This window comes from Schistocerca serialis, chromosome 8, assembly GCF_023864345.2.
Source record: "Schistocerca serialis cubense isolate TAMUIC-IGC-003099 chromosome 8, iqSchSeri2.2, whole genome shotgun sequence".
Classification (NCBI taxonomy): Eukaryota; Metazoa; Arthropoda; class Insecta; order Orthoptera; family Acrididae; genus Schistocerca; species Schistocerca serialis.
The window spans coordinates 39,379,109-39,391,842 of NC_064645.1; the positions used below are offsets into that span (position 1 = coordinate 39,379,109).

General features: G+C 36.8%; 1 protein-coding gene across 1 annotated transcript in view; it reads left to right on the forward strand.

Moving 5' to 3' along the window:
- Window positions 1-12,734, forward strand: part of LOC126416750 (Down syndrome cell adhesion molecule-like protein Dscam2) — an 859,584-nt gene that overhangs the window by 719,823 nt on the left and 127,027 nt on the right. The window contains exons 23-28 of the mRNA XM_050084589.1: window positions 4,201-4,343; window positions 4,437-4,593; window positions 4,703-4,972; window positions 5,541-5,772; window positions 5,865-6,041; window positions 6,168-6,334. Coding sequence (XP_049940546.1) covers window positions 4,201-4,343; window positions 4,437-4,593; window positions 4,703-4,972; window positions 5,541-5,772; window positions 5,865-6,041; window positions 6,168-6,334 — 1,146 coding nt within the window. The remainder of the gene's footprint in view (window positions 1-4,200; window positions 4,344-4,436; window positions 4,594-4,702; window positions 4,973-5,540; window positions 5,773-5,864; window positions 6,042-6,167; window positions 6,335-12,734) is intronic.

The window sequence follows — 12,734 nt, forward strand, 5'->3', positions numbered from 1 at the left end:
GATCACCAATTTAGTATTGGAGGGCAGCGTGGAGGGTAAAAATCGTAAAGGGAGACCAAGAGATAAATACACTAAGCAGATTCAGAAGGATGTAGGTTGCAGTAGGTACTGGGAGATGAAAAAGCTTGCACAGGATAGAGTAGCATGGAGAGCTGCATCAAACCAGTCTCAGGACTGAAGACCACAACAACAACAACAACTGTATTCTTAAAGACAATTTGGGTGGTATCACCAATCAGCCACCAAGCTCATGACTGTTTTACTGCTTTAAAGTTTAGTGAAAGCAGCCTTTGATTTACCATTGTAATTTTTTAAATTTTCTATGGCTGACAAGCATATAAACAAAATTGAAATTCTCGCTTATCTCTTGGACAGTGGCCTTCGTTTCAACTAACATTCGGGCAGCATCAGTACAATGCAGTTTCAGTCTCCTGTAATGCCCTCAAACACATAACACTTCGACTGCCAGGGTATTTTAGGAGTACTCCGGGAACATAGGATTGGACTGTACTTGATGTCCATAAACATCAACAGTCCAGTGGTGAGCAGCAGTCTGCAGCTGCTTGATGATGATGCTGAAGTGTATGGGAAAGTGCCACCATTGAGTGAATATAAGAGCATACATGATGGCTTGCCCAGAATTTCTACTTGGTGTAATGAATGAAATTTAGCTGTCATTGTGTCAAAACGTAATTTAATGCATATTAATAGGTAAAACTATTCTGTAATGTTATAATCAGTATTAATGGTTGCTTGAAATAATTCCGTTGATTAAACATTCAGTTGTAATGTTACAAACTGATGCAAAATGGCATGAGCACATAAGGACAGCTGTAGGGAAGGTGAATTGTCACCTTCAGTTTGTTGGAAAATGTAAACTAGACCACGTACAGAACACTTGTGTGACCCATGCATGAGTACTGATAGAGTGTTTGGGATTCTCACCAGGTCTGATTAAAAGAAGATATTGAAGCAAGTCAGTGGCATGCTGCTAGAGTTGTTACCAGTTGGTAACATATGAATATTATAGAAATGTCCTGTAAACTCAGATGGGAATCCCTGGGGGGAAAGATAATCTTTGTACGAAATAGTAATGAGAAAGTTTAGGGGACAAACATTTGTGATAGTCTGCATAGCTATTATCCTGCACTCGAAAAGAGTGTTTCCATATTGAGGTGCGCTGTGTACTCTCTGCCCTGTAGAGATGGGCTCATGTCTTATTGACTGTTACATTGTGGTCAGCAAGAGACGAAGTCCTGGCAACACATTTCTGGCTTTTGACTGCAAAGCAGAAATGGCTGCCTGAGAAAATAATAGTTGTCTCTAGAGCTGTGAAGACACTGCTGGGCTGCCACAGAGATGTGTATGAAACTGTGTTACATGACTGGTTGAGGTAGATACACAACGTGGCCGTGCCGAGCCCACTGTGACTGTCAGGGGTCTTTTGTCATCTACCATACTGTGGTATGTGACTGAAAAGTCTTCTCTGTTTCTTGGAAATCCCTTAAATATGATTTCCCCATTTCTGAATGTTCCTGTTTGTGCTTGTCATCAGTTGACATGGTATATGACAAACACTCAGTTTGTGGTAGTTTATAGATTTGTTTAGTATCCTGTGTGCTTAATTTTGGCTAATGTTCAACACATGTGTGATGTCTGGCAGGACAACCATCATGAATCATTTGCTCAGCTCTCTCTATGTTCCTGTCAATTTTTGAAGAGTATACCCTATCTGAATGCTCTTTAAATGGCCACTTTTTAAGTGATTTATCAGCTAGGATTGTTTTTATTCACAAAGACAACTATCACCATACTGCAGCTATATTCAGTGAATAATCTCTGCAGCTTTAGTCCCTTGATAGTGAAGAAAACAAATCACTCCCATTGTTTCTCCATTGGTGCGTACCTCAGTTGGGACATTGCTCAGAAATCAAGAAGAATATAATTATTTGCTGAACCGAAACAATTTATGCACATGAAATATGGTGAGGATTAAAGCAAACAATTATTGAGTGAGTTCTTCCAACATACAGAAGAGAAAAGAAATTATCTTTTTTAACTGACTTGTCTTTGCACATGGTGAGTGACTACTTTTACATCTTCCATTGTTTGTATTCCTCCCAGAACTTTATGATATTATCTTCATAGTTTTTGTTCTTTTTATTCGATAGAATTTTTTTGATGCTTCTTGAATCTTATGTGATTTTTGTAGACATTAACTTTCTTCGTATGTAGCCACATTTACAAACAAGGAACTATGATATCAACATTTTCATAACAAAAGCTCTTTTCTTTGAAAATATTCTGTATCTTCAGGATTGACAACCTCTCTCTCGTAAACTACTGCCGTATTTTGTTCACTTGAGCTTCACAAACTCCAACATAAATGTCGGTACTTTTACAAACAATGGAAACTGCAGGAAGCATTATCAGCAATGTAGAAAAAGATAAGACTGCTATTTGCTGTAAAGAAAACACATTAAGTTGCATACAGGCACAATTAAGAGGCACTTACACAAAGCTTTTGGCCACACCCATCATCAGCAAAACAGAACTATGTGCCATTCATACACACAAGCAAGTACACTGCACGTTGGAGCTTTGTGTTAGTGTCTTTTAATCATGCCTGCCGGCAACTTAACATGTCTTCTCTGCAATAAGTAGCAAACTATCTTTCCATACATTGTTGATATCAGTCCTCTTACAGTATGACTTCAATTTCATTAATAGTGTCCAAGCTTTCTTATTTTACATAACCCTTCCTTTTTAATAAAATCCACACAACGTTCTATAAGTGTGTGTGTGGCAGTGAAGATTTAGTTCTCAAAATGTGTCATATCCATTTATAAAAATAAAATATGACTAGAATCAATCTGATTTATTGTTCTTCTGTTCAATATTTAATATTTGTACCATTAGATCTAACAAGTACCAGTGATGAAATAAACTACCTTACTGATTAGTATTCTACTTTGCTTGCATTATATTTAACTAGTCATCCTGCCCCAGCAGCAATCTTAATAAATCCTGAGCACCTATAGATAAATATTTTCATGGCAATTTAGTTAATACCTCAAAGATATTTCATGTACCATTATCTGATTGTAATGTAATTCATATTGAAAGTATGAATCGTTAACAAACTCACATATCTCTCAGCTTCTGACACAATTTTTAGGAAGGTCGGACGAATACTTCCAAAATATGGTTTTTATGATACAGGGATTCCTCCAGTAAAATTAAAAGGAATACTATCTTGTATGAAGCAAAATCTAGGGTTCCAAAAAGTGGGTATATATACATACAATGCAAATGTTTGATGTTGTGTGTTAAATATATGAACTGTTGAACAAATGTATAAAAACCAAATATTACACAAGATTCGAGCAGCCAGTTTAATTAGTTTTTACTGAACACTGCTTCACATAGAGCAAGGGTAGTCAGACTTTTTGTTTACGACTCACTTTTGTTTCTCTGTTAGTAGTAAAATTTTCTAAACACCCACTGATTCCACAGTAATGGTGATTTACAAAGTAGGGAAGGAACTTCATAAAATTTATGAAGCAGACTTACACAGCAAGTTAAAGCATATAATAATAATTAGTAACCGAATACTTTATGTCAAAATTTTATGAAAACCTAGTGAAAATATTTTTAAAACATGCATTTTCTTGGCGTCAAAAAGTGAGCATCAAAGAAAGACAATTTTGGGGAATTTATTGACATATCATGCAAAGAAAATGATTGTTCACTTGCGAACCCAAAAGCGTGTCAATCAAAATGAGTGCTGTTGTGGCACTATTCCACGCTGTTGTCAGAAAGCAAAAATCTTGCAAAGAAAAACTGTTATAGTGTGAATGTTTAGATACTATTACTAGAACAAAGAAGGTACAAACATCTGTGGCATCCTAATTTAAAAAAACAAACAAAAATGTGACACTGAAAAATAATAATAGTAACTGAAATGAAGAAGTCTTATGGATATCAGGCATGCACATTAGGCACAAATGCATACGCATTACATGCAGATGTGTTTTTTTATATAATCCTTGAGGCACTGTTACATATTTAGAAGTTCCTGTTGTAATGTAATACCACAGTTAAATCAATTAGTCAACATATTATTTTGAAATTCATGGTTCTGCTCATTACAAGCTCATGAACAGTCCACCGAGTAAAACTTCTTTGAAAAATTTCCAGTTCCAGAAGCACCAAATGCTGTAAAGGCTTTGGTAATGTCAAGTGAATCAATCCTTGTCAGCTGGAAACCTCCAGAGCAACCAAATGGAATTGTTACTCAGTACACAGTCTATGTTAAGGAAGACAGTGAAGCAGCAAAGGAGGTAACTAGTTTTTAGTTAAATTTATAATCAGTCCATTGAACTGTTTAAGATTGCACAAATTGTTTTACCCCATTCTTATGGTATCTTCCCCAGGAGGAACCCAAAAGTCAGAAGGTACCCCAATATCAAATGAGCTATGAAGCTTCTGGGCTTCAGAAGAAAGAGCGATATGAATTTTGGGTGACAGCATCAACTATAATTGGTGAAGGTCAACCTTCAAAACCTGTCTCTTTGTCACCTAGCCCAAGAGGTAAAATTGTTCTGTGTCCAACTTTGATTAATATTGTATTTTCTTTTCACTATTTATTATGACAAGAAAAATGTACTCCATTTCTTCAGCCTTTGCCCTTTCTTCACAGTTCCAGCAAAAATTGCATCATTTGATGACAACTTCACTGCAACCTATAAGGAAGATGTGAAATTGCCTTGCCTTGCAGTTGGTATTCCTCCTCCAGAAATTGTTTGGAAAGTGAAAGGACTTGCTTTTCAGCCAGATGACAGAATTCGACAGTTGCCTGAAGGGTCACTCTTCATTACATCTGTAACAAGGCAAGATGCTGGAGAATACACATGTACTGTGGAAAATTCCTTTGGTCAAGACACTGTTACTCACAGATTGGTTGTGCATGGTATGTTTTTATTTTTATGCATGATACTCTTCTATTTATTAAACTGTTTCAGGTAATTTATATTGAATGTATTAAGACTTTCGATGCCATCTTCTTCAGGACTTTCTTGCAGTATTCTATTTTTTAGTACGGTCTTAACTGAGTAAACAAAATTATTTTTGAACTTTACTGTGAAAAAGGGGTTGACCATTGTAATGAAGGCACTATTGATTATCCATGTACTTATTTTGTACCTCTAATGATTGGTAATACAGAAGTTGAATGAATTCGATGTGCATTGTGCTACTGTAAGATCAAAAAACAGTACAAACTCCTTGTAGTATTATTGTGAAAAGTATTACTTCACATCTGGCTTTATTTTGTCTAATTCTGTTGGGGCTATATTTTGTCTAACTCTGCTCAAACAGTAGCATTTCAATTTATTGCATTTAGATTAAAATGGTGTGTCCTGTTTATGTGTAGACTAAAATCTTTTACCCATAACAACACACATTGGCGAAATGTAAAATTTTAAGGCAACCTATATTGTTTTTATCATAAATGTAACATACATTTTCAATTTTTGTAGCACCACCTCATAAACCACAAGTCACTTTAACATCTACTACAACAAACTCAATCACAATAAAGTTACGTCCACATCCAACGGATAATGCACCTTTACATGGATATACTATTCATTACAAGCCAGAATTCGGTGAGTGGGAAACAGTACAGGCTGGCAGCCAGACACAGACTTTCACCATTGAGAATCTCTGGTGTGGCTCACGTTACCAGGTGTATGTCACGGCTTATAATGGGTATGTAATTAAAAAAAAAAAAAACTAAATTCTGTTCAGGCACAGTTTGATATTACATGTTGCTAAATATGTAACTACATTTGTCATAACAGAATTGGTACTGGAGATGCCTCAGACATTTTGAATACAAAAACCAAGGGTGCAAAACCTGGTATACCAGAAGCTAGTCGTTTCATTGAAGTTTCATCTGGCAGTATCACTTTACATTTAAGTGCATGGTCTGATGGTGGTTGTCCAATGCTGTACTTTGTTGTTGAACACAAGAAGAAGTAAGTATAGGGGTTTCGTCAAGAAATTTTGCTTTTGGAAGATGTATTGTGTTTATTGTGTCTATTATGTTTCAAAATATGTGTGAGAATCACATTTATTTACATAAAGGATATTTCAATGTCTAGGTCACAGACAGAATGGAATCAGGTGTCTAACAATGTGAAACCAGGTGGCAATTTTGTTGTTTTGGACCTGGACCCAGCTACTTGGTATCATCTTCGTGTCACTGCACATAATAATGCAGGTTTCGCTGTGGCTGAGTATGAATTTGCTACATTAACTGTGACTGGAGGTAAATATCAATTCTCTAATTCAAATTCCACTCTTAAAATAATCACACCATTTGTACTGCTCTATATCTATTGCAGGAAGGTTGGTGTTTATGTGTTACGTTGATGTTATCTACATTATCATAAGTGCTCTTTGCTGTTGTAATTGCAGGTTTATCTAAAAGTGGTGTATAAACATAGAATGGTACTAAATTATTTTGTATTACTTGTACCATACAGTGTAAAGCAGAGGAATCCTAAATTAGAATTGCTAACATTAAGTTTTCCTTTTTCTCTCACCCCCTTCCTGCCCCCCCCCCCCCCCCCCTCTTATTTTTTTCTGTCCTTAGACTCACACATACAAGAGAGAGAGTAGATCTTAGTGCAGTTTTCTTATGATTTGTTTCTCTGCAAATACCTTGTCAGTAATTTGTGTCTTTCATCACTTTTATTTATAATATAGCAAGTAAAACAGTATTCAAATGGAGCTTCAGTTGCATGTCAGTAAGAATGTTGGGTAGCATAACTTATCTTATTACAATGTCTTAAGTGGCTACGAAGTCTTTCGTGACGTATTTCTTGAATAAAAATCTCTCGGTGTACATGCCGCGTCAATTCAGGATAAAACTCCAAGCTTTCGACCACTGCCAGAGTAATAGCCCACGCATCGAATTACTGGGACTCTGTGATCCGGGAAGCAGTCGAAATTAGACTTAGCGATAGTAACTTTAACAGAGACAACGGCTATGCACTTAGCAACACTTGGAAGAGTGTACTGGATAAAGAAAAATCACAGAGAAAAACTTCCCGCACTTTACCTCCTAATTCAAGGGATGGCGCTGCAAGCAACGCAGGATAGAAACTACATCTATGGAAGTAAAGGGCACCACTTCACTAGGCGCCTTATGGCTGTTGCTATGACGTATTCCAGCCAATCAGAAGCCGTCCTTTGCATATAAAAGTGGAAACCTCGCTAGTTCACGACAGTCAGTTTTAGCCCTGACGATGGCCATGGAAGTAGTGGTCGAAAGATTGGAGTTTTATCCTGAATTGACGCGGCATGTACACCGAGAGATTTTTATTCAATGTCTTAAGTGGTTTAAGATTTAAATTGTGCATTGGTACTTGTGCTTATTGTAAGGTCCAAAATAGCTACTTTTCAAAATTTAATGTGGTACTCAATGTAATGAGCACTTTGCAATAGATTTGTGTGTTATTTATCTGAGGAGACTTGGAAAACTAGATGTGACACTCATAAAAATTCAAGTAACAGACAGAAAAATGGGACTAACAATCAGCAGTAGTTTGAATATCTGCCCAAATTAATTTTTATGTACTTACCAAAATAGGTCTGTTTCAGGATCTCAGAATCTTAACACATAACAATATCTTATTGTTCAGCAGAATTTATGTCCCGATGCTACACGGTTCAGGACAAACATTATTTCAATTGTGTGTCATGAGTAACATTTCCAGTATATATTGGTATTCTGTGTTGATGAAACAGGCATGAAATTCTGCCTTGATTGTAAAATTAATTTGATTTGTTAAGCGTTATATTTTAGAAACATAAGAATGCAGTAACCCTTTTCTGTAGCACAATTGACTCAAACTAGCCCAATTGAGAAATATATGCAAGTGCTGGTACAGTCAGTCATTTCTTACTTATTTATTTACATGTTTTAATGTGTCTATTTGTCCTTCCGCTAGTTTTAAAGTCTCATAATCAGACAATTACAAGTAAATCAAAAACAAAAGAAAGGTCATTGTGAATGGTGCAGCACTGAGTGAATGTTGACAGGCTTTTTATATCCAAGAAGACACAATCAAAGTTTTGAAATATCTGCTTTGTCAATTCTATAGTCCGTGTCATGTAGGAAGGCAGCCCACTCTTCATCTGTTATGCACATATCCCTCCATTAACCACTAGCAGCAAATAATATTAATTCTCTTTCTGAGCAGCTATCCATGAAATACACCTAGGTAGTGGCAATCTTTCTCCCACATGCTACACTGATGGCATTCTTTGTGACAATACAGTTTCATTCGCTGAGCAACTGAGCTGTTCATCCAGATGTCGATGTTATTTTCTTGTAGCAGTATAGCTGTGAATGTGTATCTGTAAATATGTTAATGCAACTGCCAAATAAATATGTCAAGTGACGGCAATAAATGCAAAGTGCTCCACAAGCAGGTGGGGAGGTGTGTTTGCTGCATTTATAACTTTCTCAGATGTGAATCTGAGAGTGGGACTCCTATTGTTGACATTTTGAAGACCTACAACAAACTACAGAAGTGTGCATTGGCAAGAGAAATGTACAGAGAATAGTAAACAAAAATTTACATGCTGTAGAAATGTCAGGAAAAGTTGGTTTTGTGTCACAAGAGACTTGTAACACAAATATATGGCTTTGACAAGGATGTTTTAAGGCACTCTGTGTTTGAAATGTGTATAGATGATTAATACCCAACATCCCAGAAACTTTTCATAATTAGCAAGTAAGGAAAAGATAGATAGCTCCCTACCATAAACCCAACACGTTTAGTTGCAGACAATTAAACGACACATACACATTAGCTTTTGGCCACAGCCTTCATCAGAATTTAATTGTGCCTGTCTGCAACTTAATGTGTCATCTTTAAAGTAAGTAGCAATCTGTCTTTTTCATACATCCTTGATATTTGAACCCAGGGTTTCCATTGTTTGACTCATTATAATTGTGCATGAGAAAATTGCCTTCAAATCACGTGCTACATCGATGCAAAGAAATTATAAAGCACTGGTTTCAAATATGTTAAAAGTAATGATGGAAGAATGCTTTTAATGGAAAGAAGTGACATAGGTGCACCATGACCCTCGTACCTGAGAATGACACACAGGATAAGGCGATAAGTTGCTCCAACAGTGTATTACCTGAATGAAACATGGTTGAATCAGAATCATTCCAGGAAAACCTTGTGGAAAATGAGTGACGTAACTGGCAGTTTTAAAGTTTGCATAGGAAAAAGTTCTCGAATAAGTGTTATCTTCTGGTTTTGTTTCAGCGAGAAAGCTAGTAGTAAGATGTAAGAAAAATGACAGTGGCCAGTGACTACCTTTCAGAAATGAATACAGTCGGTTTGGAGAACTGGTTCACTGAACAGTTATCACAGTTTTTACGATTTGTTCCAAAGATGGTCATTCTAATGGACAATACCATTTCAGTTGTTACAGATGCAACACCAAGTACAAACACCAGGAAAATGGATAGTCTCTGGCTTAAGAATAAAAATATTCTGCACAGTATAAGCCAGACTTGTGATGAACTCCTGCAGTTTGTTAATTTACACAAGTCATGTGACAAACTGTATCAAACTGTATCACTTTCTTGCATGTGAATGTGGGCACACAATTTTGCTTTTACCTCCATATCACTGTCAGTATAATCCAACTGAATTAATTTGGGCATAGGTTAAAGATTATGTAGCAGAAAAGAACAAAATACTCAAGATAACAGACAGCTGAGCATGAAGCAGTAGACATCATCTCCCCTTCATCATCGGCAGACTGTGTGCAGCACACTGTAAAGCTTCAGGAAGAGGGAAGTGAAGATGGTTATAAGCCTTGTAACTATCACTGAAAATTTGTAACCATATAGTTTACACATGGACTCAGACAGGAGTGATGATGTTGTTTTGTTGTAGATTTTAGAACAAAGTAAGGTAACAGTAGTTATTGTTTCTAAAGACTAATGATTGTTAAAAAAATTACATTTGTCTACATATCACTTGCATAAATAGTATATGAGAACTTCCTAGTTTTTATTGATTGGGAATTTGTGCCCCAAAAAGTATGCAGACATTCACTTACTGTGAGTGACATAGCTAAAATTACAATGTGTTGGCCAAGGATAAGCAGCTAGTTTGTTAGCTGTGAATTTTAAGCTTTTCCCAGCACTTGCTATGCTCTAGTAACTCAAGAGAATGTGACCGCATCAATTTCTCAAAAACTCAGATATTTTGTAGGTAACCCCAGTCATTTTCCAGTTGAAAATGTCGTGAAATGATTTGGGTGGGAGGTGGGGGTTACCTGTCTAGATATCGGTGGTTTTTGTCATTTTTGGTCAACATTCCCTTGAGTTATTCAAAGAAGATGGTTAGTTGTTTACTTGTTCCATGGATCAGAGACACACCAAATGATGCAGGAAGCCTACGGTGATGAGGTCTTAGCTGTAATCGGTGTTATGAATGGTGCACATGATTTAAAAATGGTCAGACGGCAGTTAAAGGTGAACCTTGTTCAGGATGCCCTTCAACTTCTACCGATGATGCTCACATCATGAAGGATGTCAAATCAAACACCATTCAGCTGTCCAGTTGTTATTTTATTTGGCTACCAGTTATGGTGCTTTATTATGCCATCTTCAGGCTCCCTGACCAACATGTAGGAAGGTACCAACATTGGTTCTGGTCAAAATAGGGGCCAGCATTCAAAAACTGGTATGTGTAGATTTCTGCATGATACAGTGATGACTGAAGATTGCTTTATTTGACATCCTGTAACAAACACCCAAGTCCTGCAACCATCTCTGAAAAGATGGACATGCAGAGACCTTATGTCAGGAATGACATTGAACTTGTGCATGCTAATCAAAGACTGACTGACTGAGAGATTGCAGAAGAATGTTAACATTCCAATTGGATCACGTCATGAAATTCTGACACAGCATCTTGGAGTGCATTGCGTTTCTCCAAGTTCGGCCCACGACTCATGAGTCTTGCGTGGCTGTTGCACAAATAATGAAATCACTGTCCTGCCTCATCTTCTGTACTCTCCAGACCTGGCCACTGCAGACTTTTTTTTATTGCCAAAGTTGAAACCCCCATAGAAAGGATGAAGATTTGCAATAGGCGAGGTAAAAGAAAAATCGCAGATGGCGCTTCACGCAATCTAGCAAGAGGTACACCAAGATTTCTTCCAAAAGTGGAAAGTGGTGGGAGCAGTGTATCAATTATGGAGGAGAGTATTTCAAAGGAGACCATTCACAATAGGTAAAAGATAAGCACAGAAAACTTTTGTAGACAAAGTTCTGAATTTTTTGGGAGAGACCTCACGTAATGCTCGTTGAAATGAGAAGTATAACAACCTACTGACCATTTACTCAATATTGTTTTGCATTAGTCTTTGAGCTCAGTGAGTTACACTTAACTACAGTCAAACACACCCTCACTCGCACATTATAAAATTACACATTAAAAAAAAAAAAAAAATCCCAGGAACAGAAGCAGTTTTCAAGCAAATATAATTATTTCAGTTCATGTTTGAAGCTAATTTTATTGTGCATTGCAGTTTTACTTATAATTGAGTCCAATTCTCACTAAAAGGGCAAATGTTGTGACCAGTTGTGATGACATTAAACAATAGTCTTTTTGAGAAAAAAATTCTCTCACTGTCTTCTAAAAGCTGTGTCAGCTGTTCTCGCCTCCCAACATGATGCAGAAGCTGTGAATCAGCAGACGCAGTGTCGCCAGCACGCAGACAATTGATCAAAATGGATTTAAAATTCTTTTTCCTCTCATAGATTGAAATGTATAATACAGTGTACAGTACGCAAATGAATGTGACTGTTGTCTACTGCAATACAGTCTGGCAATGCGGACTTTTTCCACACTGTCACCTCACATGTGCAAATCTCATCCTCTCCACACCTCACTATAACTCTGCCTGTCTGTGTGGAAGCACCTTCCTATATGATGCAGACTATAGAAGAGTGTCACTGACTGCTTATATATGTTCTGTTTGCAAAATACCAAAGGCTCTTGGTGACCAAGAAATCTAGGAATATCCTATAGTCTACTTCACATTGATCTCCGCGGGATTCTAGGAATAATATTTCACTAATTTTAACCTGTAAAGAGGTGTATAGTCAGTTGTTTCACATGATTCAGCCAAAATGTGAATAATGAACGCTATTTGACATATCGAACTTTCTGTCACAAACTTCACAAATAATGTAGTTGTGTATTGATCAAAATACCAGTGGCTGCAACCACAGGAAGTACTCTGAAGTAAGTGAAGGTGATAAGTCTTTACAGTTTATGTTAATCACAGATGTTACATGAAAGCGGTTCATATTTCTGTACCACAGAAGCCAGTGAGTGAATTACCTGACCATATCAAAAATAACTATGTATTGAACCTTTTTCCCACAATGTTATCTACTTCATCTGTATGCCCATGGTTCTCTAATATTGTCTGATCAAAAGTGGCTCATTAGATGCACTATTTCTTCTCACCAGAAAGAATAGCTTTATGTTGCCCTTCTATTACCCTTAAGTTGGTAACCAAACCATATGTATCTGTTCAGTCCATTTCTTTCACATATCATCCATGTACCTATGACGAATCCCACAGAAAAATCATCCTATGTCTCCTCTTACCAC